The following is a 26,643-nucleotide window of genomic DNA, read 5'->3' on the forward strand; positions in this document are numbered from 1 at the left end:
GAAGAGTAAAATAGGCAAAGAGAGATGATTCACAAGCAAGAAATAAGGAGAGGAGCAGGGTGGCGGACAGAGACGGAGGCAGGGTGCGATGGCTGCTGCCTACATATACGAGACCGTACAGAGAAGTATCGGGATCTCCTCCCTGGTTTGTCAGAAGAGCTCAGACTCCAACCACAGAAGGAGGCAAATTCCAGTCGGACAGAGTTGCAAAGGATCCGGTGGTGGTGGAACAGAAATGCGATCGGGAGGGATCCAGGCAACATAATAATGCGGGCGGCCCTCTATATCTGTTTAAAGCTTCAATAGTACTGGACCCCGCGTCTGCTCGAAGGACAATTGGCTGAATAGAGGATCAACTGACCATGGACCATTCTTGATCCTTTGAGATTATTTCGAGCACCTACTGCAGATTATCATCTCATGGAGCAAGAGATATATATCTACGTTGAGGATTAAGGTGTCTCTTGCGATACATATACTACCGGTTTCGTTGAGTAGATTAATTTGCGACGCAACACTTTAACCCTAAGAGATATATAGCACAAGGTCTCTCCTCTCTAACTATAACTTCTATAATGCACCCCCCTGTTTATAAAATATCCTTTGAAACTACTGAGTACTTGAATAATGAAGCCTGTTGTCCAGAACTCCCGGCAAGGAATGGTTCACGTGACCAGCGATAAAAGCGGCGAGACCCCTGCATAATTAACGATCCCGCCAGCACGTCTGAGACTCGTTCAAAAAGGCATGCGCGGCAAGGAGGCCCAGGAGATTGTCTGATATTCAAGCAATGACACTCGGGATCCAAGGAACTTGACCTAAGAAGCTCGCGTGGACACTGTGGTGCGCTGCAAATCATCACTGCGACTGCACTATCATTGCCAATGGCCTCACTCTCTCTTCCAACCCAATGCCAATGCCATCCTGAAAATTCTCCCCTCCTGTGTCTCTCTCCTCTTGACTTGCTGAGAGTCGCTCAATCCAATGGCCTCTGACGACCCTTCCTCCCTTCCGAAATTGTCCTCCGACCGCAACGTCAAGCATGTCGTACTGGGGAACCTGCTGTTCCAGACCTGGTATCAATCCATCTACCCCGAAGACCTAGTCAGCAAGGACACAGATCGCCTCTACGTCTGTCGCTGGTGTTTCCGCTACTCGTGTGACGTCGATGCCCATGCGAAACACACCAAGGGTTGCGAGCGCCAGACAACACCGCCGGGGACAAAGGTTTACGATCACGGTGGCTATTCCGTTTGGGAGGTCGACGGCGCAGACCACAAACTATACGCCCAGAACCTTTCCCTCTTCGCGAAGCTGTTCCTCGACCATAAATCCGTGTTTTTTGATGTTGCCTCCTTCCTGTATTACCTCCTCGCCTTCAGGGATCCTAAGGACCCGAATCACTACCATATCCTCGGATTCTTCTCCAAGGAAAAGCTCTCCTGGGACGCGAATAATCTCGCCTGCATTCTGATCTTCCCGCCGTATCAACATAAGCAGCTAGGCAAACTTTTAATGGGGGTCAGCTACAAGCTCAGCGGCTGGGAGCGTGATGGCGGCTTTATCGGGGGTCCGGAACGCCCACTCAGCGAAATGGGCCGGAGGAGCTACAGTCGCTTCTGGGAGGAGCGAATTGCCCGCTACCTCGCGCAGCAGCAGGCTCCCACCATCCCCCCCGAAGAACCGGAAGATACCACTGGCACCCACAAGCAGAAACCCTCGAATAAAGGCACCTCTCGAAAGAAACACACCTATGAAGTAATGACAGTGCAGGACATTGGTCTGGCCACAGGAATGTTACCAGAGGATGTTATCAGTGCCCTCCGTGGCCTGGGGGTTGTTGAGCCTACCACTCCTTCCAAGACACGCAAGGTAACCCAATCGGAGGGAGAAACCGTCGTCATACGGAAATCAAAGATTTTGGAATGGGCCAAGACCCGCAACATTAGTTTACGCGATCCTGTTCGGGATGAGGGCTTTTGCCTGGATAAATGGATGACTGGTGATGACCAAAAGCGGGAATCTCCAGGCAGTGATAATAACGACTGATTTTTTTTTTATTCCCCCCCCCCCCTTCCCTCATACCTTTTACTTCTGCCTGTACTTTTAGCTCTTGAATTTCGGCTCATGTTAGCCGAAAGGTCTTAGATACCACAACTGACTTATATATATATATATATATCTGTATGACTAGAAATGATTATGAAAGAGAACCCTTACCAACTTTTGTATATATTGCATTGACCTTATTGTCTGCCTAATTACTACTTCATTACGGTTTAGCACATGGGACATCTTCTGTCGCAAATATATCTTCGGTAACTTCTACTCCATTCATATCAGTTCCACGGACTCGAGGCACCACTATCACGGTGATGGTGGTGACGTGTAGGTTTCTATCATGGCTGCGTCAAGAAATTCGAATTCACATATGTTTCTTCAAGTTTATTAGTATGACTTCTTTGATTTTATTCGGTACATTTTAGGCATAAGCTGTTCTCTAATAACCGTGACTTCCAAAGACAGCTCCCCCCTGCTGTTGATGATATGGTCTTTTCTTGTATATCGCGTAACAATCACATTACTCATCCATGCCGCCAGGTCCACCTTGTCTACTCATCTGCCTGGCCTTCAGGAGCTCGTCACAGAGAAGTAGGTTGGAGGCAATACCCGTGCTTGAAGCGATGCAGTTACGGAGGACACGGTACGAGTCAAACACACCCTCCTGCACGGGGTCCATCGGGTCACCGGTAGTCAGATCCAAGCCAACCGTGTTGCTGCCTTGAGACCGCTCATCCTGCATAGCGGCCAAGGAATCTTGGATATCGTGTCCAGAGTTGGCCGCTAAGGTCTTAGGAATGATCAGGAGGGCATCGGCAAAGGCGTTAACACCCCACTTGGCCTTTCCTTTGACCGTTTTGCGGAAGTCGTCGGAAGACAGGTGCTCTGCGCAGGCGACCTGGAAGGCACCAGCGCCGGGGATAACGCAACCATCCACGATAGTGTTGTACACGGAACGCAGACCGTCCCGAACAGCATCCTTAACCTGTGCAATGGTGTGCTGATTGGGTCCCTTGATAAGGATAGTAACGGACTTGGGGTCCTTGACCTCCTCGACGAATGTATACTTCTCTTCTCCGAGCTGATGCTCATAGACCAGACCAGCCCATCCGAGAACATCAGGCGTCATGTCTTCCACGCTGTTCTGTGCAATACCCCCGCAAACAAGCTGAAGACGCTCCATGTTCCTCCGCTTTGCTCTGCGGAGAGCGAAAATTCCATTCTTCACAAGGACATCCAGACTCAGGGGATCAATGCCCTTTTGGTTGATGACAACAAATCCTTTCTTAGGATCATTACCGCAGACCTGCTTCTTGAGGTCCACAATCTTTTGTAGCTTAGCATCCACGAACTTGCGCTCGCTTTCCACGAGCTTATCCCTCTGCTCTGCGGATGAGTAGTAAAAGCCTGAGTTGATCTCTGACTTCTCATACTCTAGACTGACGTTTAGAGTAAGAATAAAAGCGTTCTCGACCCGCTTAGGCATATCAGGGTGTCTAGCACCGTGGTCGAGAGCGAGACCACGGATAAGCTGCGTGTCGGAAGACGAGCGGTGTTGCATGGTCATAATTTCAATCATGTGCAGATCAGGCTTCTCGGGGGCTCGGTGGATAGCAAGTACAGCATCAACAATGTCGGGAGTTAGTTTCTCTGCAAGGGCATTATTCAACTTGGTGCTAAGCGACGTCCGCGCGACGGAGAGGAGAAGTTCGCGATCGATTGTACGTTCAATCTTGTATTGGTCAAGGAACTGGAAATCAATTTTCTTTAGCACCAAATCTATTCACCATTGTGGCGTACCCAACTAACCTTGAGAGTCTCGTTCTTCGCAATTTCATAGCCGTCCGTAATAACCCTAGGGTGTAGACCTTCGGAGATATAACGATCCGCCTGCTTCAGAAGTTCTCCTACCAACAAAACCACAGAGGTTGTTCCATCACCAGTGATATCGTCTTGCGCAGTCGCAGCCCGAGCAATCATAACCTTTGTCACGTTAATACGAGGAATCGTTTCCGAAGGATAAAAGGAAACGCATGGCTTACGGCAGTGGGGTTTTGGATTTGCTGCAATAGTTAGCAATTTGGTCAAAAGTTATGTAGCTTCAATGCGGAGTAGAGTAATTTACCATCTCACGGAGAAGAACGTTTCCATCCTTCGTCAGTTTGATCTATTTTAACACCGTTAGACACCAAACCCAGAGCTCAATGCAGACGAATATTCCATACACCACCCGCACCATCCACCAGCCTACTCGTCGTTAGCTTTAAATGTGTGTTGAGCAAAACTAGATAGCGAAACTTACATCTTCAGGGTGCCCGAAGGACCCAAGTTGGACTTAAGAACATCCTGGAGACCCTCACCAGCACTGATGTTCACCTTCAAGGCTTCCGCCCTCCGCTGCGCAGTGTTAGTCTCTGCAACATGACTGAGGGGCATTTCTCGCATACCCTCGACTCCGCCTTGGGGTTGAGCAACTGCGTTGCAGACATCTCTGCAGCACTGAAGAATGATAAGCAACAAAAGCCCGAGAAAATAAAAGGGACAGGATTAGAAAGGGAAACAAAGAAAAAAGAAAGTCGGCTTGTTGTTGCAAGAGATCCTCCCCAACAGTGTAGCCGCAAACCTGGTGGTGGTGTTTGCCGTCGAATGCGGTGAGCTCAGGTAGTTTTGGCAAAAAGCCCACATTCGGGGGTTCTCACTAGCGCCGGCTGTGAAAAAAAAAGAGCTGCGACACTTCGACTGCAAAATCACCCTCCAGGCAATTTTTTCTTTTCATTTCCCACGACGGCCGCCACGGGTCAACAGCCTCGATAATTCCCGCGAATCTGGGATCTGGACTCAAAGAATCTCATTTATTAGACCAATTTTTTTTTGAGCAATTCTTGGGGGACTTGACACTCGTTCGCTATGGCTGACTACCTGCTCTTTGAGGGCCCTATGGGCTACTCAATTTTCAAGGTCGCTCACCAGGGAGACTCTGTGGGAAATAGCTTGAAGGAGGTTCAGGAGGGCGTGAATGACCTTGCCACGTTTGGGAAGATGGTGCAACTCGCCAGTTTCTTGCCCTTTGAGTATGTTCCTCCGCGACTTCCTTGTGTGCGATCGGGGACTGACAAAACCTAGAAACAACAAGCAGGCGCTGAGTGAGATTAACGATGTTTCGGAAGGTGTTGCTTCAGACACTCTTATTTCCTTCCTCGAGATGAATCTTCCCAAGCCGAACAAGAAGAAGAAGATTGTGTTGGGTCTTGCTGATAAGACCCTGGCTGCGAGCATTAAATCCACCTTTGACTTTATCAATTGCGAAACCGGCGATACTAGCGAGGTTGTTCAGGATATGCTCCGTGGAATTAGGCTGCATGCTACCAAGTTGCTGAAGCAGCTTCGAGAGGGCGATATGGATACTGCCCAACTTGGTCTTGGTCACGCCTACTCCCGTGCCAAGGTCAAGTTCTCCGTTCAACGTGACGACAACCACATTATCCAGGCCATTGCTATTCTGGATCAGCTCGATAAGGCCATTAACACCTTCTCCATGAGAGTCAGGGAGTGGTACTCCTGGCACTTCCCTGAACTTATCAAGATTGTGTCCGATAACCAGCGTTACGCTCAGGTTGCTCTGCTCGTCAAGGACAAGAAGAGTTTGACTGACGAGAGCCTGCATGATCTTGCTGCGCTCGTGGAAGATGATGAGGGCGTTGCCCAGAACATTATCGATGCTGCTAAGCACAGTATGGGTCAGGAAATCTCCGAGTCTGATATGGAGAATGTGATCTCCTTCGCGCAACGTGTCGTCAGCCTCTCCAAGTACCGCAAGTCTCTGCACTCCTACCTGGTTGCCAAGATGAGTGTTGTTGCACCTAACCTTGCTGCCCTGATCGGAGAAATCGTCGGTGCTCGTCTCATTTCGCACGCTGGAAGCTTGACCAACCTGTCCAAGTATCCCGCATCCACCGTCCAGATCTTGGGTGCGGAGAAGGCTCTTTTCAGGGCCCTCAAGACCAAGGGAAACACTCCCAAGTACGGATTGTTGTATCACTCCTCTTTCATCGGCAGAGCTGGACCTAAGAACAAGGGCCGTATCTCTCGCTTCTTGGCCAACAAGTGTTCTATCGCTTCTAGGATTGACAACTTCTCTGAGGAGCCTACCACCAAGTTTGGTGATGCTCTGAAGAAGCAGGTTGAGGAGCGTCTGGAGTTCTACGCTTCTGGTGCTGCCCCTACCAAGAACGAGGTTGCAATGGTATGACTTCTTGCATTGTTTCTTCCCTAATCGGTTATTTACTTAAATTTACTAACTTGCGCTAGAAAAATGCCATGGACGCTGTCCTCGCTGACATCGACATCGACGGTGACGAGAGCGACGAGGAGATGAAGGATGCTGTCGCTGAGAAGAAGGAGAAGAAGGAAAAGAAGGACAAGAAGGAAAAGAAGGAGAAGAAGGAGAAGGGAGACAAGGATGAGAAGAAGAAGAAGCGCAAGTCGGATGTTGGCGAGTCAGAGAAGAAGAAGCGCAAGCACGACAGCGACGCAGAGCCATCCAAAAAGAAGAAGAAGGTCTAGATGCACCATTTCTGGGACAAAAGGGCGTCTTTGTCGCGGCGTTGTAGGGTTGATTATTTCTGTTCGTTCATTTGTCTCTCATTGTCAACTGTGTTCAGTTTGCTCCTTCATGACTTGATGGGCTGGGTATTTGTAAATTATTTCATTGAGGCCTGTGCTATCTAAAACCTTGGATAGTATGCTGTTTTAAAAATGTCACCTTGATCTTCTTTATGCCTTACTATGTATAGTTCCAGGCAAGTTCCTCATTGTAAGCTCGCTCGCTTTGTTCTTACAGGAATGACGGGCGGGAAAGCGGATCTGTGAAAGTTCCTCCCGTCCCCGTTACCCCCCCCCCTCTCTTCTTCCCAAGGGAGATCCAGCCCTCGTCAATACTATAATATGAGCTCCTTCTGCCCCTTCTACCTCTCTTACGTTACTATGGGTTTAGTCAAGATCACCGAAACTCGCCCATAAGAGGTGATACCATTTGATTATCTGAGCCAGGAGATTTATCACTGGGATGCCCCCAAGCCTGGATTCAATTAAAGCCCCGCGATATTACGAACGGGGTTTCCAACGATGTCATTCACTTCTCCAAGAAGCAAACGGGGATCATCGGATGATTCAAATGGCTACAGTCCACCTGCCTCTCCGGCATCCACTCCGTCTATCGTTAGCCTCCGAGAGCGGGAAGATCTGGGGAGGTATAGTCCTCGTGCGGTAGTCGCTGGTCGCCTAGGGGAACTGGCGATACGGGGAGACTACCCAACAACCCACTCAATTTCTAGTTGCAGCTTCGAACAGACCTCGGCCCCCCTGTCTGCGCAGACAATTTCCCCTCCTAGTTTTTCATCTGATCGCGATGGCTTTTATGACATGCCCGACTTGCAACCTTCAACCGCAATAGAAAGCCAGTTTAACACGACAGAGGGCGAAGCGCTTCCTGGCCCTGTCACTGGCATTTCCCCACGACATCGAAACATAAAATCACCCTCAAAATCTCCGAAGAAACCGTCTTCGAGTCCTCGCAAGAAACGAATCGCACCGGTTCCCATAAAAATGCGCAGTGCAAGGAGATCGCCGCCTCCCCCCCGGATCGAAGCTGAGAACCCATTTACCTGGAATGACTCCGAGATAACCGGCCATAACCCGACGGATCCAACAGATGATGGGTATGGCATCAATGGGATTGGGTTTAAGCCAACTGCGGCCATTGCTTGGGCTAGGTCCCAGAAGAGGCAAAAACAGGTCGCTGAATGGAAAAATCGCGAGGCAAGAGAGGCGCGAGAACGACGCAGAGAACGACGAGATGGTAATCATGAATTTGATAAGATACGAACTATCCAGCAAGGCGCCATTCATAAGAGGGTCAAATTTGACGTCTAAAGATGCGGGTCATATATCCGGAAGCTTGGTTACTGGCGTTAACATTGCATTTTTGCGAGGAGGGTTTTTTGGACATGGACTTTGGAGAACAGCAATAGCGGCGTTAATTGGAGGTATCGATCGATTTAGGTGCAGAATTCTAGATAATGACTTGGACAAGCCTGGCGTTTCATCAACCCCAGGAATCTGTACTTTACATTCCACTTTGGCATAATATACAATTGAAACCAACAAACTCCACGACTCCAGTCAATGTACAATAGTTCTACCAGAACTTATAGTTTGCGAGATTCGTCCAACTTTTTCGTTTCCTTTCTTCCTCCTCCAGTCGTGCAGCCTCCGCAGCTCTGTCATCCTTCTCTCGTTGGCGCTTGAGCTTCAATTCCTTCATCATCTCCACTGCTTGCTTCATTCCGTCTAATTCCTGCACTCGGCGGCGCTGGCAGAATTCGTGTGCTGCAAGGGACGTAATGGCAAATGCACCGACTGCCCAGTTACAGGCAGTCCAGATCGAGCGAAATCCTAATTGCACAGTGACATGTTAGACTCGCCAAATTTGTCTTTGAATAGATACGGGTAATCCAGTTGGCAAATTACCTCCTACAACACCCCTCACCCCGCCGACGCCGAATCCGGCGCCAATTCCCAGCAGCAACGAGTCGCGGGCACAAGGAGCTTTGTAAAACGAAGTCGCATCTTTCATGGACATTGATTTCATAGCCTCTGTCACCGTGATGTCCTTATTCTTCTTCGCAGCGGCTGCCCCGGGAAGCATATTCACCGGGTCTTCAGGATTCCCAAAAGCTTCCCATAGTTTCCCGACCTGGGATTTGGGAAGCTCGTACTTTGTCTTTGGTTTGGACTCAAGGTCCGGGGTGCTGTTTGGCTGGTCTCCAGCATTCTGGATGGAGGTCGACATCGTTGACTCCCGTGTATCGTCCGCCATGATCTATAATAACCTGTCGTTGAAGTGCACGCTATTCATACATCCGATCTGGCCAAGCAAGTCTTTTGCAGGAAACAATCATATGTTCGGGATAATAGATTCTCCGGGTAACATTTAAACTTCCTAAAATGGATATATATTCCGGCGGTCGCGGCCCTGGTACTAGACACACGCGTATAGTAGAAAAAAAACGCGAACGCGTCGGAGTTTGATAGCCAATTCCGCTTGCTCTGAATGGACTAAATCCAGGCCATTGAGTATCCAACCTGTGAGAACAGTCCTCATTGAGAGTTTATATTTGCCTTTATCTAGGCTGGACTATGCACAATTTTGCTCTCCCTTAATAATAATTACCTTGTTACCGTATTCCATGTTCTTCCCCCGTTCTTGCGCCCAACTACAGTGATCCCTCAGCCCAGCTGGGCGTGTCGCAATGCCTTCAAGAAAACCGAGTAAATACGGGTCCAAGTTCCGATCGAGTGCCGCATCATTCAACCCGAAGCGAACCAAGACAGTCGAGTTCTCTTCCCTCCGATCCACCGAAGCAACATCCCAAGATGAGAAGTTCGAGTCGATCCGGTTGGCTAACAGCATCGACGAAGCGCTGGGCTTCCCCCGCTTCGAATCTGGCGAGAAGAGAGCTGGATGGCTTATTAACATGCACAGTACGACAATAGAGGACCCGAATATTCCAGGAGGACGCGCTGGCGTAGATTACTACTTTCTGGAGGACGATGGAGGAAGCTTCAAGGCGACTGTGGAATACGACCCTTATTTCCTCCTCGCAGTCAAAAAGGGCCGTGAAGCAGAGGTTGAGGACTGGTGTCGAAGGACATACGACGGTCTGGTGAAGAAGATCAGGAGAGTAGAGAAAGAAGATCTCCAGTTGCCGAATCATTTACTCGGGCTCCGCCGGACCTTTCTCCAGCTGAATTTCGCGAATGTCAGCCATTTGCTGGAGGTTCGCAAGAGCCTTCTTCCACTGGCGGAGAAAAACAAGAAGAATGTTAATATGATGGATACTTACGTGGAGATCTCGAGGTTTGCTCCCACAGCATTGATTTCTAACTTTGAGCTAATCGCTTTCTCAGCGCAAACGCCGGATTCGATCTCTTTGATGACGAACTAACTAATGAGGCACGAACTAATGGCAATATGAATGCAAGCGATTTTATAATTGATATTCGAGAATACGATGTTCCTTACCATGTTAGAGTGGCAATTGATAAGGGTATGTAAAAGCCGGGTTTAAGATGAAAGAGACGACTAACAAGTGCGTTCAGATATACGCATTGGAAAGTGGTATATGGTGGAGGCAAAACACGGCGTTATTTCCTTGAAATGCTTAGAAGAACGACTCCAACGTGCGGATCCAGTTATTCTGGCGTTTGATATCGAAACCACAAAGCTACCTCTCAAGTTTCCCGACTCTGTAATCGACCAGATCATGATGATTTCGTACATGATCGACGGCCAGGGATTTCTGATTACCAATCGAGAAATTGTGTCAGAAGACATCAATGACTTTGAATATACACCGAAACCGGAATATAACGGACCCTTCATGATCTTTAATGAACCGAATGAAAGGGCCCTTCTAGAGCGCTTCTTCGAACATATTAAAGAGGCCAAACCAACCGTGATTGCCACATACAACGGTGACTTTTTCGATTGGCCTTTCGTGGAGGCTAGGGCAAGCGTTCTGGGAATCGACATGTACAAGGAGATCGGATTCCGCAAAAACAGCGAAGATATCTACCAAAGTGATCATTGCGTACATATGGACTGTTTTGCTTGGGTCAATCGTGACAGTTATCTTCCTCAGGGAAGTCGTGGTCTAAAAGCAGTGACAGTCGCAAAGCTCGGTTACGACCCTGATGAACTAGATCCTGAGCTCATGACTCCTTATGCGAGTGAACGACCGCAAACTCTTGCCGAATACTCCGTTTCTGATGCCGTCGCCACATATTATCTGTACATGAAATACGTCCATCCCTTCATCTTCTCTCTTTGTACAATTATTCCCCTAAATCCAGACGACACGCTACGCAAGGGAACTGGAACCCTCTGTGAGATGCTTCTGATGGTCCAAGCATATAAGGGCGAAATCGTCCTACCAAACAAGCACAAAGATCCTCCGGAGTCCTTTTATGAAGGACATCTACTTGAGTCCGAGACTTACGTTGGTGGACACGTCGAAAGTATTGAAGCTGGAGTGTTTCGAAGTGACATTCCTGTCACTTTCAGTATCGATCCTACTGCAGTTGATGAACTAATCCGAGACTTGGATGCGGCCCTGAAGTTTAGTATCGAAGTTGAAGAAAAAAAGTCGATGGATGATGTTGTCAATTACGATGAGGTCCGGAGCCAGATTGTGAAACTTTTGACTAACTTGAAAGAAAATTCACAACGAAACGAAGTCCCTTTCATTTATCACCTGGATGTTGCCTCCATGTACCCGAACATCATGATCACCAATCGACTTCAACCGGATTCCATGATTCAGGAGTCGAACTGTGCTGCTTGCGACTTCAACCGTCCTGGAAAGGTCTGCGACAGACGCTTACCGTGGGCTTGGAGAGGAGAATTCCTTCCTTCTAAACGCGACGAGTATAACATGATCCGGCAGGCCGTCCAAAATGAACGCTTCCCTGGGAAAACGAAGAAGAGTCCGATGAGGGCATTTAGTGAGATGAGCGCAGAAGAACAGGCCGGAATCGTTAAGAAGCGTCTCCAGGATTACAGCAAAAAGATTTATCACAAGATCCATGACAGCAAGACCATGGTGCGAGAAGCCATCATTTGTCAACGAGAAAACCCATTCTACGTCGATACCGTCCGTAGCTTCCGTGACCGAAGATATGATTTCAAGGGCCAACAGAAGGTTTGGAAGGGAAAAACTGAGGCCCTAAAGTCTGCAGGCGCGTCAGCTGCGGAGGTTGAAGAGGCAAAGAAGATGATTATCTTGTATGACTCTCTCCAACTAGCTCACAAGGTTATTCTGAATAGTTTCTATGGTTACGTCATGAGAAAAGGCTCTCGATGGTACTCTATGGAAATGGCTGGTGTCACCTGTTTAACCGGCGCCCATATCATCCAGATGGCTAGAGAACTCGTCGAACGAATTGGGCGACCACTGGAACTTGATACTGACGGTATTTGGTGTATGCTTCCGGGAACTTTCCCGGAAAATTTCTCATTCACTTTGAAGAACGGCAAGAAAGTCGGGATCTCCTATCCTTGTGTGATGTTGAACCATCTCGTCCACGGGAGGTATACAAATCACCAGTACCAAGAGCTTGTTGACCCAGCGGCTTTCAAATATGAGACACACAGCGAAAATTCCATTTTCTTCGAAGTTGATGGCCCGTATAGAGCGATGATTTTGCCGACTTCGAAGGAGGAGGACAAGAACCTGAAGAAGCGTTACGCAGTTTTTAACCACGATGGATCACTAGCAGAGCTGAAGGGGTTCGAAGTCAAGCGACGAGGAGAGCTGAAATTAATCAAAATCTTCCAAACTCAGATTTTCCGATTCTTCCTTGAGGGGTCGACATTGACAGAAACCTACGCTGCGGTTGCTAAAGTCGCGGATAGATGGCTGGACGTCCTTTATGAACATGGCTCTACACTCGCCGATGAAGAGCTTATCGAGCTTATTTCTGAGAACAGAAGCATGACGAAAACCCTCGAAGAATACGGCAACCAAAAATCAACATCAATCACGACTGCGCGACGCTTGGCGGAATTCTTAGGAGAGCAGATGGTCAAGGACAAGGGCCTGAACTGCAAGTACATTATCTCCGCGAGGCCAAGGAATACCCCCGTCACTGAGCGGGCTATTCCAGTGACTATCTTCTCGGCTGAAGACAGTGTTAAACGGTTTTTCCTGCGGAAGTGGCTGAAAGATGACCCAGGTGATATGGATCCCCGAACCGTGATCGACTGGGATTACTATCTAGAGCGTTTGGGATCTGTGGTGCAGAAGCTTATCACCATTCCGGCTGCGCTACAGAAGATCCGTAACCCGGTTCCCAGAGTCGCTCATCCAGACTGGCTACAGCGAAGGATCAATATAAAGGATGACAAGTTCAAGCAGGCGAAGATGACGGACATGTTTGGAAAGTCTGAGAAGAATCCATTATCTGCTCTATCGACGAACATCCTGGACCATCGCGTGCAACATTCGGACAATCTGGACGACGTAATGGCAAGCTCAATGGAGAAGCTAAAATCATCGTCCCCAAACAAGACCTCACAGAAGAGAAAACATCCTGAAGGTCTACCCAAAACATCCTTAGATCCTTTCGCCAGCCTTCCCGCGAACATGCCCTCAATATCAGAAGATTATGAGGGATTCTTGAGATACCAGAAGCAGAAATGGAAAATCCAGAAACAAGCTCGAGTGCGTCGACGGCAGCTCTTTGGTGAAAGGGCAAATACTGGTGGAGACTCTCTGAGCTATCTCTTTAGAAATCAAGCCGAGCTACTGTACATTAGTACCTGGCAGGTTCTACAGCTCGCCGAAACTAGCAGACCCGGAATTGTGCGAGCCTTTGTCCTGATCGACCGAAAGATTCACTCCCTTACAGTCAAGGTTCCCCGATACATTTACGTCAATTTGAAGCAAGATTCGCTCCCTGACGTTGATGTTCCAGAATGCGAAGTCGAAAAAGTCAATCACACATTACCAAATGGACATCCATCCGTTCACCTGTTCAAGCTAACGCTCTCCGAAGAGACATTCTTGCGGGAGGCTGACAAGATTGATGCCCTCCTGCAGCATCCCAGTGTCGAGGGCGTTTATGAGAAGAACCTTCCCTTGAACCTACGTGCAATGATGAAACTCGGAAGTATATGTACCTTCGACGAAGAGCAGCGGGGTGTTCTTGGGGAAGGATTAGATCGCGGGTTTGACCTTTCGACTTTGTGTCGTACAACTTCAGACCAGATGTATCTCCAAGATTCTCCCCTTGCCTATCATTACCTTTATCACGTCTCTTCCGGGGACAGGCAGATCTTTGCCATCTTCTCCAGCACGAAGAATGAAGCGAATGTCGTCATTCTCAATAGGGCAAGGGACGTCCAGGGTCTTCCGAATATTGATAAGATATATTCAGAGCTCTATTCGCGCAAGATGCAAGACATGTCAGGCGATCAGCCCCAGGGTGCATTCCAGTATCAGGAGAAGATCCACTTCAGGACCACACAAATCACGACCAGAAGGAAAGCCTATTTAGAGGTTGGTGACCTGATCAAAAAGCTCAGAAACGACGAGACCCATCCCGCTGTTATGATCGTACAATCGCAACAGAAAAGCCGTCTTTGCCATGACATCCCAATACTAAAGGAATACCCCGTCCTGCCCGTGAAACCAGAAGTCTCCGACATGAACCTCCCCCCCTTAGGCTGGCAAACATTTATTGCTAGAAGGCTGGTCACACATTATCTTTATCTCTCTTCTTGGGTCCAGCATCTTACTTTGCTGGCTCGATATGGCGACGTTCCTCTCTGCAACCTCGAGAATGACGACCCTCGGTTCCTCATTGACATCGCATACGCTCGGCGGCTTCAGCAAAACAACGTGGTTCTATGGTGGTCATCAAACCCAAGGCCCGATCATGCAGGGTATGAAAAGGATGACATTACTGGACCACTTGAAAGAGTTACCATGCCATCGGTTAATGTCCCAAACGCATATACCACCGTATGTATTGAATTAGAAGTCCGGAACCTGGCGATCAACACCATTTTGACTTCCTCGATCATCAACGAAACGGAAGGAGCCAATTCGCTCTTGGCTCCATCTGAACCATCTGCTGAGGGTACGGGCTCCGGTGTTCTTTATTCGGAAAAAGCCTTCGCGTCTGCCGGGGCCCTTGTGCTGCGTGAAATGGTCAAGAGCTGGTGGTCAGAGGCCTGTCAGGGAAACAACATGGCCGATATTATGGTGCAGCATCTGATCCGATGGGTAGAGAGTCCAGTGTCATGCCTTTACGATCGTTCACTCCACCACTATGTACGGATGTTGTCGAAGAAGTCATTTCAACAGCTCATGGCGGAGTTCAGACGAGTCGGATCAAACGTCGTTTTCGCCAGTCCCACGCGGCTCTTACTTCAAACAACCAAAACGGAGGTAGGAAATGCGTATGCTTACAGTCAATACGTTTTGAAATCTATCCGAGCAAATCCGTCATTCCACTTCATCGATCTCGAAATTAAAGAGTACTGGGACTACCTGGTCTGGTACGACGAATACAACTTTGGAGGTAAAGGATGTCAAGAAGTTGTGGAAGCTGAAGAGCAGCCGCTTGAAACAGTCATGCATTGGCAACTCAGTCGTTTCCTACCGGCACCTATGCAGAGTATCTTCCACGATTGGGTGGTGGAGTATATCGAACTGATGCACGGTTTTAAGCGACCCGACCCCGAAATTTCATCTACCCCGCGAATGACCCAAATTCCCATCGGACAGCCAAATGGTGAAGACAATGAGGAGCTTTCTGCTGTTCTTGCAGAGAAATTCTCGAAGCCGCTCAAGAAGCAAATATCCGGCCTCATACGCCGTCAGCGGGAAGAACTTCTACACCCGGAGCTTGCGTCTGACTACGCCTTCCCGGTTCTTCCTGGTGTTTTATCAGACCCTAGCGATGATAAGCGCAACCCTGTGCTTGAGCTTGTCAAACTCTTGATGCAGGTTCTGAGTCTGTCCAAAATAACAACCCTCGAGACACGACTTTTACGCCGCGAGCTACTCGCTTTGTTTGAAGTTCGGGAATTCAGCAAAGAAGGTCGATTTGAGAACCCAGGTGCCAGCCTCAAACTTCCAGAGCTAACGTGCAGTGCCTGCTGCCTAATCCGCGATCTCGACTTGTGTCGTGATGAGGATGTGCTTCCGGATCCGGGGTCTGAACCAAACACTGCTGCGTCGAAACCCTGGCGCTGCCCCTTCTGTCAAACAGAATACGATCGACTCGCTCAGGAAGAGATGCTCATCGGTCACGTGTACGGCATGATAGTCGGATGGCAAACCCAAGATCTCAAATGTTCGAAATGTGGATGTCTCAAAGTTAATGAGTTCATGGAGCATTGTTCGTGCAGTGGTTCCTGGACGGAGACGGTGGACAAGGCGGATATTAGAAAGAAGCTACGTGTGCTTGGTAGTGTTGCCAAATTCCACGACCTTAAACTATTAGAGAACGTGGTTGAGGACGTTCTCAGTCAAGTTTGAGGATTATTTTAATATTTTATTTTATTCACTTTGTTCTAGCATAGTTGGGTGCGATTGGATGATGGGTGTTCAGGTTTGTCATTGTATACCGTTGGACTTTTGTATATGGTTGAGTATTATGATAATGATGATGTTCTATAAGACTTTCTCTGATCTTGACTATATATGTACTCAGTCCCTATTCATCTGGGTTGTTTAGATGTATAGTAACTTGATAGAGATCTATACTTATCTTCCTAATCCTATATATTTATACAGAGGATATATACTTATTTACTTAAGTAATAGTTTAGTACAGAGTAATGTATGAAATGGTATGAAACAGTGTGAAACAGTGTGAAGAATGTACAGCTCGCCAGGTCGCCAGGTCGCCAGGTGGCTACCAAATTTGACGAGTTGGGACCAGGTAGGACTGGTAATGACCAAATTCTATTACCATACATGACAATACTAGTGGTAAGTTAGTAATATATTCTATAAAGCTGCGGGATTCAAAATCACCTATCTGGTAGTACTAGTTGTGACTGGTCAGGACCAATTCAAGTGGTAAAATACCACCTGGCGAGACAAGATTTGGTATGGTATACTTTTCATGGTATATTACAGTAGAATATATATCTAGTTATTACTAGTAATATCTAGTAATTATTAGAATCTCTAGTTACTACTATCTAGATAAAAGATATAGATTATTAGAAAAGATTAGTATATATTTATTTTTATTAATTATAATTAGAAGTTCTAGTACTACTAGTAATTACTAGTAAAATTAGAAATTCTAGTTATTACTAGTAATATCTAGAAGTTCTAGTACTACTAGCCCTACTAGTAATAACTAGAACTTCTAATTTTACTAGTAATTACTAGTAGTACTAGAACTTCTAGATATTACTAGTAATAACTAGATATATATTCTACTGTAATATACCATGAAAAGTATACCATACCAAATCTTGTCTCGCCAGGTAGTATTTTACTACTTGAATTGGGCATGACTGGTCATAACCAGTACTACCAGATAGATGATTTTGAATCCTGCAGCTTTACAGAATATATTACTGACTTACCACTAGTATTGTCACATATGGTAATGAAATTTGGTTATTACTGGTCCCAACTAGTCAAATTTGGTAGCCACCTGGCGACCTGGCGACCTGGCGAGCCGCAACCTCCAGTGTGAAACAGTGTGAAACAGTACAGTACAGTACAGTACAGTACAGTATGGTAAGAACTCTTGAAACCCCCCCTCTAAATAACTGCAACTTCTACCACATCTTGGCTTCTTCGCCTTCTATTGTTCTTGAGACACCCTTGATTGGCTTTGCCTATAAATTAATTACCCTCGATATCCAGTTCTTCTCCTTGCGCCTTTTATCACCTATCTTCTCCCATGATCTGCGCCTAGTCGAGAGGTGTTGATCCAGCTTTCCTGCGCTACACCGGAACCCCGCAGTCCGTAAGTATTTGAGAAGAAGAACAGCAGAGAGAACACTGCAAGATATCGCATTCTTTCTCTCTGCCCCAGTTGTCCCTTGGTCAGTCTTCATAGTCTTCTCAATTCTAGGCCGTATAGCTGCCTTGGATTCTACCCCACGCTTCCTTTGTTCGAGTCTGTTCCGCTCTGACTGTACCGCCTCAGGGTAGACATCGTGTTATCTGTCGCCTCGAGTCTCGCCAAGGCCAAATCGAATTGTATACCTCGCACCCCGAGTCACTGACGTCCGTTTATTTCTGCGGCAATGGCATCCCAAGCTCAAGCTGGCCAGCGGCCAAAGGTTCAGCCCTGTCGATATAAAACTGGAAAAACCCTAGGAGCAGGCTCCTACTCGGTGGTCAAGGAATGTGTACATATCGATACGGGTCGATATTATGCAGCGAAAGTGATCAATAAGCGGCTGATGCAGGGGCGTGAACACATGGTAATTGCTGAGTTCCCACCACCCGCGTCTGTGGAGTAGGATGGTTCCTAGACGACGAGGTTTCTCTCCAACAGCGAGGGACTATCGGCTGAGGTATAATCACAGGTTCGGAATGAGATCGCAATTTTGAAGAAGGTGTCGATGGGTCACCAAAACATCTTAACTCTCGTGGATTACTTCGAGACAATGAATAACTGTACCGTATCCCTATTCTGTCGTGTTAGATGGTTGCCTGCCGATGAAGACTGATTCTCTTTCCTCTTGATAGTGTACCTGGTTACGGACCTCGCGCTTGGCGGAGAGCTTTTCGACCGCATCTGCCGTAAAGGAAGTTACTATGAGTCCGATGCCGCCGACCTTATTCGTGCCATCCTCTCTGCGGTGGCCTATCTCCATGACCATGGAATCGTCCATCGCGATTTGAAACCAGAGAACCTCCTATTCCGCACGCCCGAAGACAATGCAGACTTGCTTATTGCGGATTTTGGTCTGTCTAGAATTATGGACGAGGAGCAGTTCCATGTCCTCACGACGACTTGTGGTACTCCGGGATACATGGCCCCTGAGATCTTCAAGAAGAGCGGCCACGGAAAACCTGTGTATGGTTTTTTCCCCCCCCCTTTACGGATTTCTCGCCATTTCTGCGACTATAGAGAATTGAAATAGCTGACTAGAAAACAGTGATATCTGGGCCATCGGTGTGATTACGTACTTCTTACTATGTGGATATACCCCCTTTGATCGTGACTCCAACCTGGAAGAGATGCAGGCCATCCTTGCAGCAGACTACTCATTTACCCCTCTCGAATACTGGCGAGGGGTCTCGCAAACGGCAAGAGGCTTCATCAAAGCCTGTCTCACCGTCGACCCCGACGCCCGCATGACCGCTCACAAAGCCCTCCAGCACCCTTGGGTCAACCCTCCTTACGACACCACCAGCGACGCCCTCGGTTCTGGCGAGGATCTCCTCCCAACGGTGAAGAAGAACTTCAACGCCCGCCGCACTCTGCACAAAGCCATCGATACGGTTCGTGCGATCAACAAGCTCCGCGAAAGCGGTGGCCTCATGATGGACGGCATGATGAGCGTCGACCCCAAGCCCGAACATGTCAACGGGAACGAAATCGTTCCTGACCATGGACATCCGAACAGCGCCCGCCATGATCCCATGGAAATTGATAGTCGCGGGAATGCCCGTGGGCAGACGGAGGCGCAAATCCGAGAACAGGAGCGAAGGGTCAAGGAAGCAGTGGCTGGGCTGTGGAGCAGAACTGTAAAAAGGACTGAATGATTAATGAACCCCCCTTTTTTTTTTTTTTAATAGAAAACAACCATACCAATCCTTGATATTGATGCTAATACCCCCTTCCTCTGAATCAACAGTTGCTCCTTTTATTATTTGTCGTGTTTGTCCTTTGGTACATGGGCCCTTTAATTTTTTTTTTTTCCTACGTAACTGTATTGTTCTTGTCATGTCAGTAATAAATATGGGCAGTTATTGTTTATTTGCTTGCATGTATGTCTGCTTTAGCTGTGTAGTAAATATTTATATTTCTTATAGCATTATTATTTATTTATGTATATTTTCCTGGAAAGGACTGAATCCTCCAGAGTTATTAATATATTATATTATTATCAGCTTTCTCTCATCATGTTACATGCCTCCATTTACGATGAGCATTCTCCATGTTGCCTACAAGATTGCACTGCACCTGAATGAGTGCTCCATTGAGATACTAGGAAGGATTTAAGCCAGTTCATTAAGTGTAATCCCATTATAGCATGTTAGGTTTAAAGCCCGAAACCCTGTTAGTATTAACCAAAAATTAAAACAGACGCCCAACCGTCTCATAGCTGCCGTTCACACTATTATCGCCATTATGAATGGCTCTTATCAAATGCATAACTACTCGGAGACAGAAGATAAGGTCGCCTTTATATACCCTCCCCTTCTCGCATTGGAACCTCGCAAGATATTATTCCATTCCCGCAACTGGGGACAACAGGTTCTCACTCCCATCTCCAAGGGACATCACCCACTGCCGCCATTCCTGCCACTCCGAGTAGCTAGCAGAAGATTTGAGCCCTTGGTACTTGACTGCTTTGAAGTCTGAGACCTGGTCCCACGGTGCTGTTGAGCTAGGGTTGCTGCTAGGGCTACTGCCACCTCGAAGGAATCTCCTTGCGGTACTTTCGGATGCGCCGTCCCAGCCGGCTTTGCGCATCAAACTCTTCACGGTTTCCTCTTTGGTCCAGCCTTGTTCGACAGGGACGTCAGGTAGATAGGTCGCACCGTAGCGTCTCCCGCGGTGGATGAAGGATATACGTATGCCATGAATGCCGAGGGTCCAATCCAATGCATTAGTACAAGGTTTAAAACTGCCTAGTAGAGTTAAAGAGCACGACAGTGAAGGAAGGAGAGATGCTGGAATTGGGGAAAACCGAGTATCATCAAAGGCACTGCAGTTTTATTTTATTAGCTCTTGAAGATACCCGGCAAGTAGTTGATCTGTGCGGGGTTGGAAGGCACTATTACGTACGACGTGAGAGCGTAGGACTTGAGACCAAAGGCGAGTTCTTGCGGCTCAAACGTGCCAATACATCCCCGCAAGGATTTATGGCCACTCCTCGACAAGGTCTCCCACGTCACGAACAGTGGGTATTTCTGGTCGCTTAGCTTCTGCTGTTTCAAGCCCGACACATCAGACCGCGTGGACACCGAGCTTGGCGTGGGAACGCTAGAGAAGAGGGAGTTGGAGGAGTTGTTGTTAGATGCTGTAGACGGCGTGGTGGATACACTAGACTTTGATGACGCCTGGGGTTGCAGACCGTCGGTACTCGGAATTTTCATGGTTTGAGGGCGAGACGTTGCAGACGCCCGTTGGTCTATGTCCTCACCGTCGTTTACAATATGTCGGCCAGGGACATCGCTCTCCCCCAAGGAAGCCGATTCACTGCTGTCCTGAAGCGCAGCAAATTTTCGGAACCGCTCATATCTTTCCCATAGCTCTTCAACAGCAGTGAGAGTGATGGGGTCATCCCCATTGTACGAGGCAGCAAGGCTCTCAAAGCAATAGTAACAGTGAGCTGGAGTTGCCATCTTCAACACCGAACCAAGCGGAACTAGACACCAGCTAATAACAAGAATGCTATACGTGGTCTTTTTGGGTCCGAGATGGCTAAAGTGGTTGCGGCAATTCTAAATTAAGTACCAGTGCTGGCAAGTATATCACTGGACAGCACCAAGTAATTCTACCACCACCACGGCTTACTTAACCCGGATCAGATACACGGAGAAAATCAAACGCTGCGTGGGAGGCTTTCAAGTGGGCTTGAGCTGGATTGGCCTCATAGGAAACAGCAAAGGGAGCAGCGTGTTGCACAGACTGAGGGGGGTTGAGACCGTGGTGGGGTTGTGGAAGGGAGAAAGGAAGGAAGGAAGGAAAGAGGAGACAAAGAGGGGAATTGCTGACTCTCTACAGATAACAGCCGGCGATAAGATAAACAGACACGTGATCTGATGGTTTATCTTATCTCTCGTGATATCATCTGCTTTCCCTTTTAGGAAATCACGCAATGCTTCATGGTTCCAAATCGAATAGGTACGAGGCTACAGGGCTACCACAGCAGAAGACAAGGTATTCATATATGATTTAATTTTTGGGGATCCCGATCGCGGAACCGTTATTGGTGCCGATCGTCCTTGGGGACTGGCAGGTTCAGCATCGAAAGCATATTCCCCGCCGGACCTGCCGAGCCAGCCTGGCCTTGAAGACTCTCCAACAGGTTCTTTACTAGATTAATATTGATGTCCTCCTCACCAACTTCGGGTTCATGACTCTCTTCTGTCTCTAACCCCCCTTGAGATACGGCTCGTGTCCCTTTGGGATTGTCCCCGGGGCGGTTCAGGTCGAGAACTCCGGTTCCTCGTAATTCGGCCTCCATCTCTTTGGATAACTGCTGTATCTGCTCCGTATCGTCCTCGGATTCGGTATCTAGCTCCTTCACTCGGTCGAGTTGTGATGGCCCACTGAGACCGGGCATTGATGGTAGGCCCATCATTTCTTTCATCATCCTAGAAAACTCTTCCTCGTCGAAAGACGCTTCTTTATCCTCTCCATCGCTGTCAATTTCGTCCTCGTCATCGTCGACATCGGAATCTGTGTCGTAATCGTCAAAGAAGTCGGCACCGTTAAAGTCAGCTGAATCATCATTCAGGAATTTCTCGAACTGGGCAACAATTCGCTGGAGATTTTCCTGGGCATTTGAGTCGCCAAATGTGCCAGCAGCTTGTTCCCCCCCACTTGTATCCTTCCTCTTCCCCTTCAACTCTTTGTCTAAGTCTTCAAAGCTGATATCTAACCACTTCTCATCATCTTCACGCTTATCCCATGTCTCCATCTCTTCATTTGTGGGCAGCTCCTCATCTCCAGTGTCTAGATCCTCCAGGATTAACTTCATCTCCCGTACAGACGACTTGTCCTGGTTGTGGGGGTCGCTGAGGAGCATTTCAAAACCACATGTAACTTTCATGCCGGTCTCAGCGCGATCATACAATAGTCGGTCGTCGGCCGTGGGTAATTTTCCGACCCAAGATTTTGGGGCTGGGAAGTCTTGACTCTTGACCTGTGCATAGCCAACTCGGGTGAAGCGGGTGCTCACTGTAACGAAATCCTCGGGCTTGAAGACAAGACTGTCTGTATCCTTGGCGCGAAGAGGCCTTAATGCGATGGGGTCTCTGAGATAGAAGGCTTCAACAGCCGCCGAAATGTAGGCGGGTTTTTGATGTAAAAGAAATGCAACTTTGCGGGGGATGGTTACTAGAGCTGAGTGGAGGTTCTCGCTGATTTGCTTGGGATAGTTGCGCAGGCGGTAGAAGGCTTCTTCCTGGACCATAGCTGAGCGCATAAGTCGACCGGGCTCCCCCATTAGTATTTGCCTTGATTCCGACAATGATAGTCTCTCTGTCACCCTATTATTCTCTTTTTTCGGCTTGATTATGACGAGTTCTCCTTGGTTGATCCACACCTATTGACTAGTCAGTCTTACCCTAAACAAGAACGCGGGATTGGCAAAACGAACCCTATTATCGGCTATATCGGGTTCCAGCCATGAAGGCAGAGCTCCGGCGGCCTCTACTAGGAGAAATTGACCATCACTGTCTGTTACTCTAGCCCAGATATCCTTATGTTTCTTTGTCAATTCGCGGAGGAGATACACTATCACCCATTCATCTTCAATCGAGTCTCCGAAATTCGATCGCCCGCTCAGTGAGGTTACACCTGTGCGTTCCTTAGTTAAAAATATGTTGGATGCACCTAGAAAACAGGAAGCTAGAGCGTACCCTCGTCTTTCGTAATCTCGAGCCGAAACCCCTCCCTTTGCCAGATATAGTCTTTTAGGAGATCCTTTACCAGTTCCGCTGCAGTCCTTTGTACTTCCGTCAATCGCGCTCGCGTCTCTGCAACCTCATCGATCGTGGCGGGGGCGGGGTTTGGAGGGATATAGTATAGTGAGTATTCGACGCAATCATCTGGCAGTTCAGGCTTGGGAATTGGGCGGAAAGTGGACTTGAACCACTCAATATCCTCCTGCGACATAGGCGCCATGACTTCAGCCCTTTCAACAAGCACGCCAAGTTGAACAGAGGCAGTCTGTTTCTTTCCCCCTGTGTCTCCAGAAATTGGCCGCTAAAATTACGGATGGTATGACTTCATACCAAACGAGACGCGGAAAATCCCGCGGCCCGAAACCTGCCGCCATTCTACGCTAAGCCGTTTTGAATTAGATGTCAACAAGACGGAAGATTATCCTCACCGCCCAAAACACGTCTATCTCATACTGCATCCTGCTTCTTCTATTGTCGTTCAAGTTCCTCTACTGTGTTGTTGGGGATGGTTGCGCGCTGGATGGCACAGGATTATTATATTTTTTTTTTTTCGCAACGACTGAATTTAGACATTTCTCGCGCGTTTGGCCTTGAAGATGGCATACCCGTATATCGACACCCCGCGCACCGAAGTGGACGCAAACGCGACTTACCTGACCAACGGCTATCGCAGCGTGGGACGACACAATTTATCGGCGTTGGATTCGGTAGAAAATTCGTTTCAGACGCCATCGAAGGATGATGATGTGCTCAAAGTCATGGGTGATGGACGAAGACGCAGCACTGGAGGCTCGAAGCTCAACACACCGCGTGCGACGACCGCAACCAAGCCCACCAGAAGCGCGTTGAACAGCCGACAACAACTTCCATCAACGGCGGTCCCAAAGGGCGAGTTCACTCCGATGTTGCGAAGCGCCGTTAAGAATAATTACATGAAAAATATTGCTACGACTCGAGGAGTAGGTGGACCGAAAACTCCGGCTTACCTGCGAGCAAGCTATCGCAGCAATGTGAACACACCGGGCCTACCGGCTATGGATATGACGGGAATCGATGAGGAGGACGCGACTGTTGATGACTCTACACCACTCCCACAAGTCGCCAGCAGTAGCGTCCAGAGCACACCGCTCGCTGGACTTGCTAGTAGGAACGGAGGCGGAGTGCTAAATGACGGAAGCAATATGACGCTGAAGGAGCAAGAAAAGGTGAGGAAGCAGGACAGCTCGCGGTAATTGAACTTATGCTGAGTGCTAACTTGCGCAGATCATCGATAAACTCGACAAGGACAACTTCGGCTTGAAATTAAAGATTCATTTCCTGCAGGAACAACTAGAGAAAGCTGGCCCGGCTTACAACCAAGCCGCACTGGTGGAAAACACAGAACTCAAGGTCTCGAAACTCACGATGCAACGCGATATTTCACGATACAAGAAGAGTCTTCAACAAGCCGAACGCGACCTAGAAGCCTATCGTCAACAATTTCAAGAACTCAGGGAGAAAATGCGCAGAAGACAGACTGATGAGACGATACAGAGAGATATGGACTTGATGAGAGAGGAAATCGAAAGCCGGGATCAACGGGTGAGGGATCTTCAGGAACAGCTAAGAGACGTGAAGGACTCCCAATCTCAGGAGTTCGATAAGCTTCGAGATGATATTGAAGACCTGGAGGCTTCTCTGAGGGAGAAGGATCGCCTCATCGAAGAGCGAGAAGAGGAAATCGAAGAATTGAAGGATAAGGGCAGCCAAGAAAATGACGCACTCTCTGAGCTAGAATCAGAGCTCCGACGTGCGAGGGAGCAGCTAGAGGAACTGCAAGAGTCCCTTGAAGAGGCAAAATATGAGGCTAGGCAAGCCAGGAACGCCCAAGAACAGGCTGAAGAGGAAAAAAAACAAGCAGATGAGAATCTCCAAGAGCTCCACGATGAGATGGCGAATAAGTCCATTAGCACCAACGGCCTAACTCGACAATTGGAGGAAAAATCTGGGAAGCTCGAGGAAGAAATCAGTCAACTCCGTCAAGAGAACACTGCGCTCAAAGAGGGACTCGAATCTCGGACTCGAAAAGAGATTAGCCTCGAAGAGCAGACCCAGAAGGCTCAACAAAGTCTGGACGAGGCAAAACAGAAATTACTTGAAGACCTTGCTCAAGTCAGACGAGAGCGGGAGCTGGCTTATCAGGAACGCGACAGGTTATCTGCTCAACTCCAAGCCGCGCAGGATGATATCCAACGCAAACAAGAGGAGAGGGACCTACTTCATACTCGCCATCATGCACTCACGGATGAATCGGGCAATCTGCAAGGTGAACTAGCCAGATCGCAGTCTGAGATTCTCGAACTCCGCCAAACGCTGGATGCTGAGAAAGAACGCTCAGCGGAAAATATGGAGAATGTACGTTCCCAATATCTCGAAGACATTGAGCGATTGCAAGAAGAGATCGAGGGCCTACACCATGAGATTGAAGACAAAGAAGGCCGGTTTGCACTTGAGGAAGACCGATGGGAAAGCACAAAGCGCAGCCTACAACTTCAGAAGGACAGGGCGGAAGACCAAGCGGCTGGTTTCAAGCGAACCATCGAAAAGCTCGAGCAGGTTGAGTATACTTTAACAGGAAAAGAAGCCAAGCTTCAAGACGTTATTGATAGTGAAAAAGAGCGGCACTTTAATGCGGAGGCTGTTCTCAGCCGCCAGGTGAAGGAATTGAACGATGATTTGTCCTCGAAGCGGGAGGCTATCGATCAGTTGCGAAGCGAAGCTCTCTCCGTCAAGGAAGAGCTTCGTCTTGCGAGACGTGCAGAGTCGAACCTTAAAGAAAAAATACAAGCCTTGGAGGACGAGGTCGTGGTGTTGCAGTCAAGCCTGGAGGAAGAACAACAATACGCCAAGGGCCGGGTACAGAAAGGATCAGCCGAGCAGGAGGGCCAGTTGCAGAAGATTGTGGGCGAAAAGCAAAAGCTTCGCGACCAATTGGCTAATGCACACGTTGAGTTGCATGATTTGAAGGCGATCAAGACCGAGATCGAGGCCGAGCGCGATGAGCTTCAGGTGCAACTCCAACAAGTTCAGAGCCAAGTTGAGGACACGACAAAATTCGATAAAGAAAAGGTTGAGCTCCGGAAGTCCAGCCTCCGAGTAGAGAGTGAGCTCAAACGACTTAAAGATG

The 26,643-nt window shown here is 48.2% G+C and overlaps 11 protein-coding genes across 11 annotated transcripts; 7 read left to right on the forward strand and 4 right to left on the reverse strand.

Moving 5' to 3' along the window:
* The first annotated feature begins 748 nt into the window (after positions 1–748).
* On the forward strand, positions 749–2,162 carry P175DRAFT_0504738 (putative histone acetyltransferase (MysT1)). The gene has a single exon (XM_040897941.1). It carries the CDS (start codon positions 985–987, stop codon positions 2,047–2,049), a length of 1,065 nt encoding a protein of 354 aa, XP_040748835.1. The 5' UTR covers positions 749–984; the 3' UTR covers positions 2,050–2,162.
* A 243-nt stretch (positions 2,163–2,405) lies between these two features.
* P175DRAFT_0526486 (chaperonin-containing T-complex subunit CCT6) lies at positions 2,406–4,693 on the reverse strand. The gene is made up of 7 exons (XM_040899471.1): positions 4,509–4,693; positions 4,364–4,458; positions 4,287–4,308; positions 4,187–4,228; positions 4,104–4,124; positions 3,871–4,044; positions 2,406–3,811 (listed from the first exon to the last, which is right to left on the reverse strand). Exons 1-7 carry the CDS (start codon positions 4,548–4,550, stop codon positions 2,582–2,584), a joined length of 1,626 nt encoding a protein of 541 aa, XP_040748836.1. The 5' UTR covers positions 4,551–4,693; the 3' UTR covers positions 2,406–2,581.
* Positions 4,694–4,806: 113 nt separating this feature from the next.
* On the forward strand, positions 4,807–6,840 carry sik1 (snoRNP complex protein NOP56). Its single transcript, XM_040897942.1, is given in 3 exon segments — positions 4,807–5,174; positions 5,185–6,304; positions 6,370–6,840. 3 exon segments carry the CDS (start codon positions 4,969–4,971, stop codon positions 6,622–6,624), a joined length of 1,581 nt encoding a protein of 526 aa, XP_040748837.1. The 5' UTR covers positions 4,807–4,968; the 3' UTR covers positions 6,625–6,840.
* A 321-nt stretch (positions 6,841–7,161) lies between these two features.
* P175DRAFT_0445804 (uncharacterized protein) lies at positions 7,162–7,992 on the forward strand (the record flags this gene model as incomplete). The annotated part of the gene is made up of 1 exon (XM_040894305.1): positions 7,162–7,992. A coding segment is annotated over one exon (831 nt), but the record flags the coding sequence as incomplete, so codon positions are not given.
* A 97-nt stretch (positions 7,993–8,089) lies between these two features.
* Positions 8,090–8,984, reverse strand: P175DRAFT_0486946 (COX20 family protein). Its single transcript, XM_040895650.1, has 2 exons — positions 8,590–8,984; positions 8,090–8,514 (listed from the first exon to the last, which is right to left on the reverse strand). Exons 1-2 carry the CDS (start codon positions 8,936–8,938, stop codon positions 8,258–8,260), a joined length of 606 nt encoding a protein of 201 aa, XP_040748839.1. The 5' UTR covers positions 8,939–8,984; the 3' UTR covers positions 8,090–8,257.
* A 387-nt stretch (positions 8,985–9,371) lies between these two features.
* P175DRAFT_0535781 (DNA polymerase epsilon catalytic subunit POL2) lies at positions 9,372–16,169 on the forward strand (the record flags this gene model as incomplete). The annotated part of the gene is made up of 3 exons (XM_040900258.1): positions 9,372–9,979; positions 10,030–10,169; positions 10,222–16,169. 3 exons carry the CDS (start codon positions 9,372–9,374, stop codon positions 16,167–16,169), a joined length of 6,696 nt encoding a protein of 2,231 aa, XP_040748840.1.
* A 1,438-nt stretch (positions 16,170–17,607) lies between these two features.
* P175DRAFT_0466430 (serine/threonine-protein kinase) lies at positions 17,608–19,495 on the forward strand. The gene is made up of 4 exons (XM_040894910.1): positions 17,608–18,088; positions 18,194–18,284; positions 18,357–18,687; positions 18,770–19,495. The coding sequence occupies exons 1-4, from the start codon at positions 17,909–17,911 to the stop codon at positions 19,377–19,379; spliced, it is 1,212 nt and encodes a 403-aa protein (XP_040748841.1). The 5' UTR covers positions 17,608–17,908; the 3' UTR covers positions 19,380–19,495.
* On the forward strand, positions 19,346–20,101 carry P175DRAFT_089800 (uncharacterized protein). Its single transcript, XM_040901124.1, has one exon. It carries the CDS (start codon positions 19,441–19,443, stop codon positions 19,837–19,839), a length of 399 nt encoding a protein of 132 aa, XP_040748842.1. The 5' UTR covers positions 19,346–19,440; the 3' UTR covers positions 19,840–20,101.
* Positions 19,838–21,487, reverse strand: P175DRAFT_0526492 (AMMECR1 domain-containing protein). The gene is made up of 2 exons (XM_040899472.1): positions 20,629–21,487; positions 19,838–20,548 (listed from the first exon to the last, which is right to left on the reverse strand). The coding sequence occupies exons 1-2, from the start codon at positions 21,186–21,188 to the stop codon at positions 20,065–20,067; spliced, it is 1,044 nt and encodes a 347-aa protein (XP_040748843.1). The 5' UTR covers positions 21,189–21,487; the 3' UTR covers positions 19,838–20,064.
* A 247-nt stretch (positions 21,488–21,734) lies between these two features.
* P175DRAFT_0486956 (putative regulatory factor Sgt1) lies at positions 21,735–23,757 on the reverse strand. Its single transcript, XM_040895651.1, has 3 exons — positions 23,433–23,757; positions 23,171–23,370; positions 21,735–23,116 (listed from the first exon to the last, which is right to left on the reverse strand). Exons 1-3 carry the CDS (start codon positions 23,695–23,697, stop codon positions 21,773–21,775), a joined length of 1,809 nt encoding a protein of 602 aa, XP_040748844.1. The 5' UTR covers positions 23,698–23,757; the 3' UTR covers positions 21,735–21,772.
* Positions 23,758–24,073: 316 nt separating this feature from the next.
* On the forward strand, positions 24,074–25,283 carry P175DRAFT_0423906 (putative spindle-pole body protein (Pcp1); the record flags this gene model as incomplete). The annotated part of the gene is made up of 2 exons (XM_040893117.1): positions 24,074–24,682; positions 24,741–25,283. Coding segments are annotated over 2 exons (1,152 nt in total), but the record flags the coding sequence as incomplete, so codon positions are not given.
* Between the last annotated feature and the right edge of the window lie 1,360 nt (positions 25,284–26,643).

The sequence above is a fragment of the Aspergillus ochraceoroseus genome (assembly GCF_002846915.1).
Source record: "Aspergillus ochraceoroseus IBT 24754 chromosome Unknown P175scaffold_10, whole genome shotgun sequence".
Classification (NCBI taxonomy): Eukaryota; Fungi; Ascomycota; class Eurotiomycetes; order Eurotiales; family Aspergillaceae; genus Aspergillus; species Aspergillus ochraceoroseus.

Bases quoted from the DNA above. Each gene is read 5' to 3' on its own strand.
- P175DRAFT_0526486 (XM_040899471.1), bottom strand. From the start codon at position 4,550: ATGTCTGCAACGCAGTTGCTCAACCCCAAGGCGGAGTCGAGG. The intron at 4,459-4,508 runs GTATGCGAGAAA...AACACTGCGCAG, and splicing joins ACCCCAAGGCGGAGTCGAGG to CGGAGGGCGGAAGCCTTGAA. The intron at 4,309-4,363 runs GTAAGTTTCGCT...AACGACGAGTAG, and splicing joins CCTTCGGGCACCCTGAAGAT to GCTGGTGGATGGTGCGGGTG.
- P175DRAFT_0486956 (XM_040895651.1), bottom strand. From the start codon at position 23,697: ATGGCGCCTATGTCGCAGGAGGATATTGAGTGGTTCAAGTCCACTTTC. The intron at 23,371-23,432 runs GTACGCTCTAGC...AGGAACGCACAG, and splicing joins CGAGATTACGAAAGACGAGG to GTGTAACCTCACTGAGCGGG. The intron at 23,117-23,170 runs GTTCGTTTTGCC...ACTAGTCAATAG, and splicing joins CCGATATAGCCGATAATAGG to GTGTGGATCAACCAAGGAGA.
- P175DRAFT_0466430 (XM_040894910.1), top strand. From the start codon at position 17,909: ATGGCATCCCAAGCTCAAGCTGGCCAGCGGCCAAAGGTTCAGCCCTGT. The intron at 18,285-18,356 runs GTACCGTATCCC...TCCTCTTGATAG, and splicing joins CTTCGAGACAATGAATAACT to TGTACCTGGTTACGGACCTC. The intron at 18,688-18,769 runs GTATGGTTTTTT...ACTAGAAAACAG, and splicing joins AGCGGCCACGGAAAACCTGT to TGATATCTGGGCCATCGGTG.
- P175DRAFT_0526492 (XM_040899472.1), bottom strand. From the start codon at position 21,188: ATGGCAACTCCAGCTCACTGTTACTATTGCTTTGAGAGCCTTGCTGCC. The intron at 20,549-20,628 runs GTACGTAATAGT...ATAAAACTGCAG, and splicing joins AAGTCCTACGCTCTCACGTC to TGCCTTTGATGATACTCGGT.
- P175DRAFT_0486946 (XM_040895650.1), bottom strand. From the start codon at position 8,938: ATGGCGGACGATACACGGGAGTCAACGATGTCGACCTCCATCCAGAAT. The intron at 8,515-8,589 runs GTAATTTGCCAA...CTGTGCAATTAG, and splicing joins GGTGAGGGGTGTTGTAGGAG to GATTTCGCTCGATCTGGACT.
- P175DRAFT_089800 (XM_040901124.1), top strand. From the start codon at position 19,441: ATGCTAATACCCCCTTCCTCTGAATCAACAGTTGCTCCTTTTATTATT.
- P175DRAFT_0504738 (XM_040897941.1), top strand. From the start codon at position 985: ATGGCCTCTGACGACCCTTCCTCCCTTCCGAAATTGTCCTCCGACCGC.
- sik1 (XM_040897942.1), top strand. From the start codon at position 4,969: ATGGCTGACTACCTGCTCTTTGAGGGCCCTATGGGCTACTCAATTTTC. The intron at 6,305-6,369 runs GTATGACTTCTT...AACTTGCGCTAG, and splicing joins CCAAGAACGAGGTTGCAATG to AAAAATGCCATGGACGCTGT.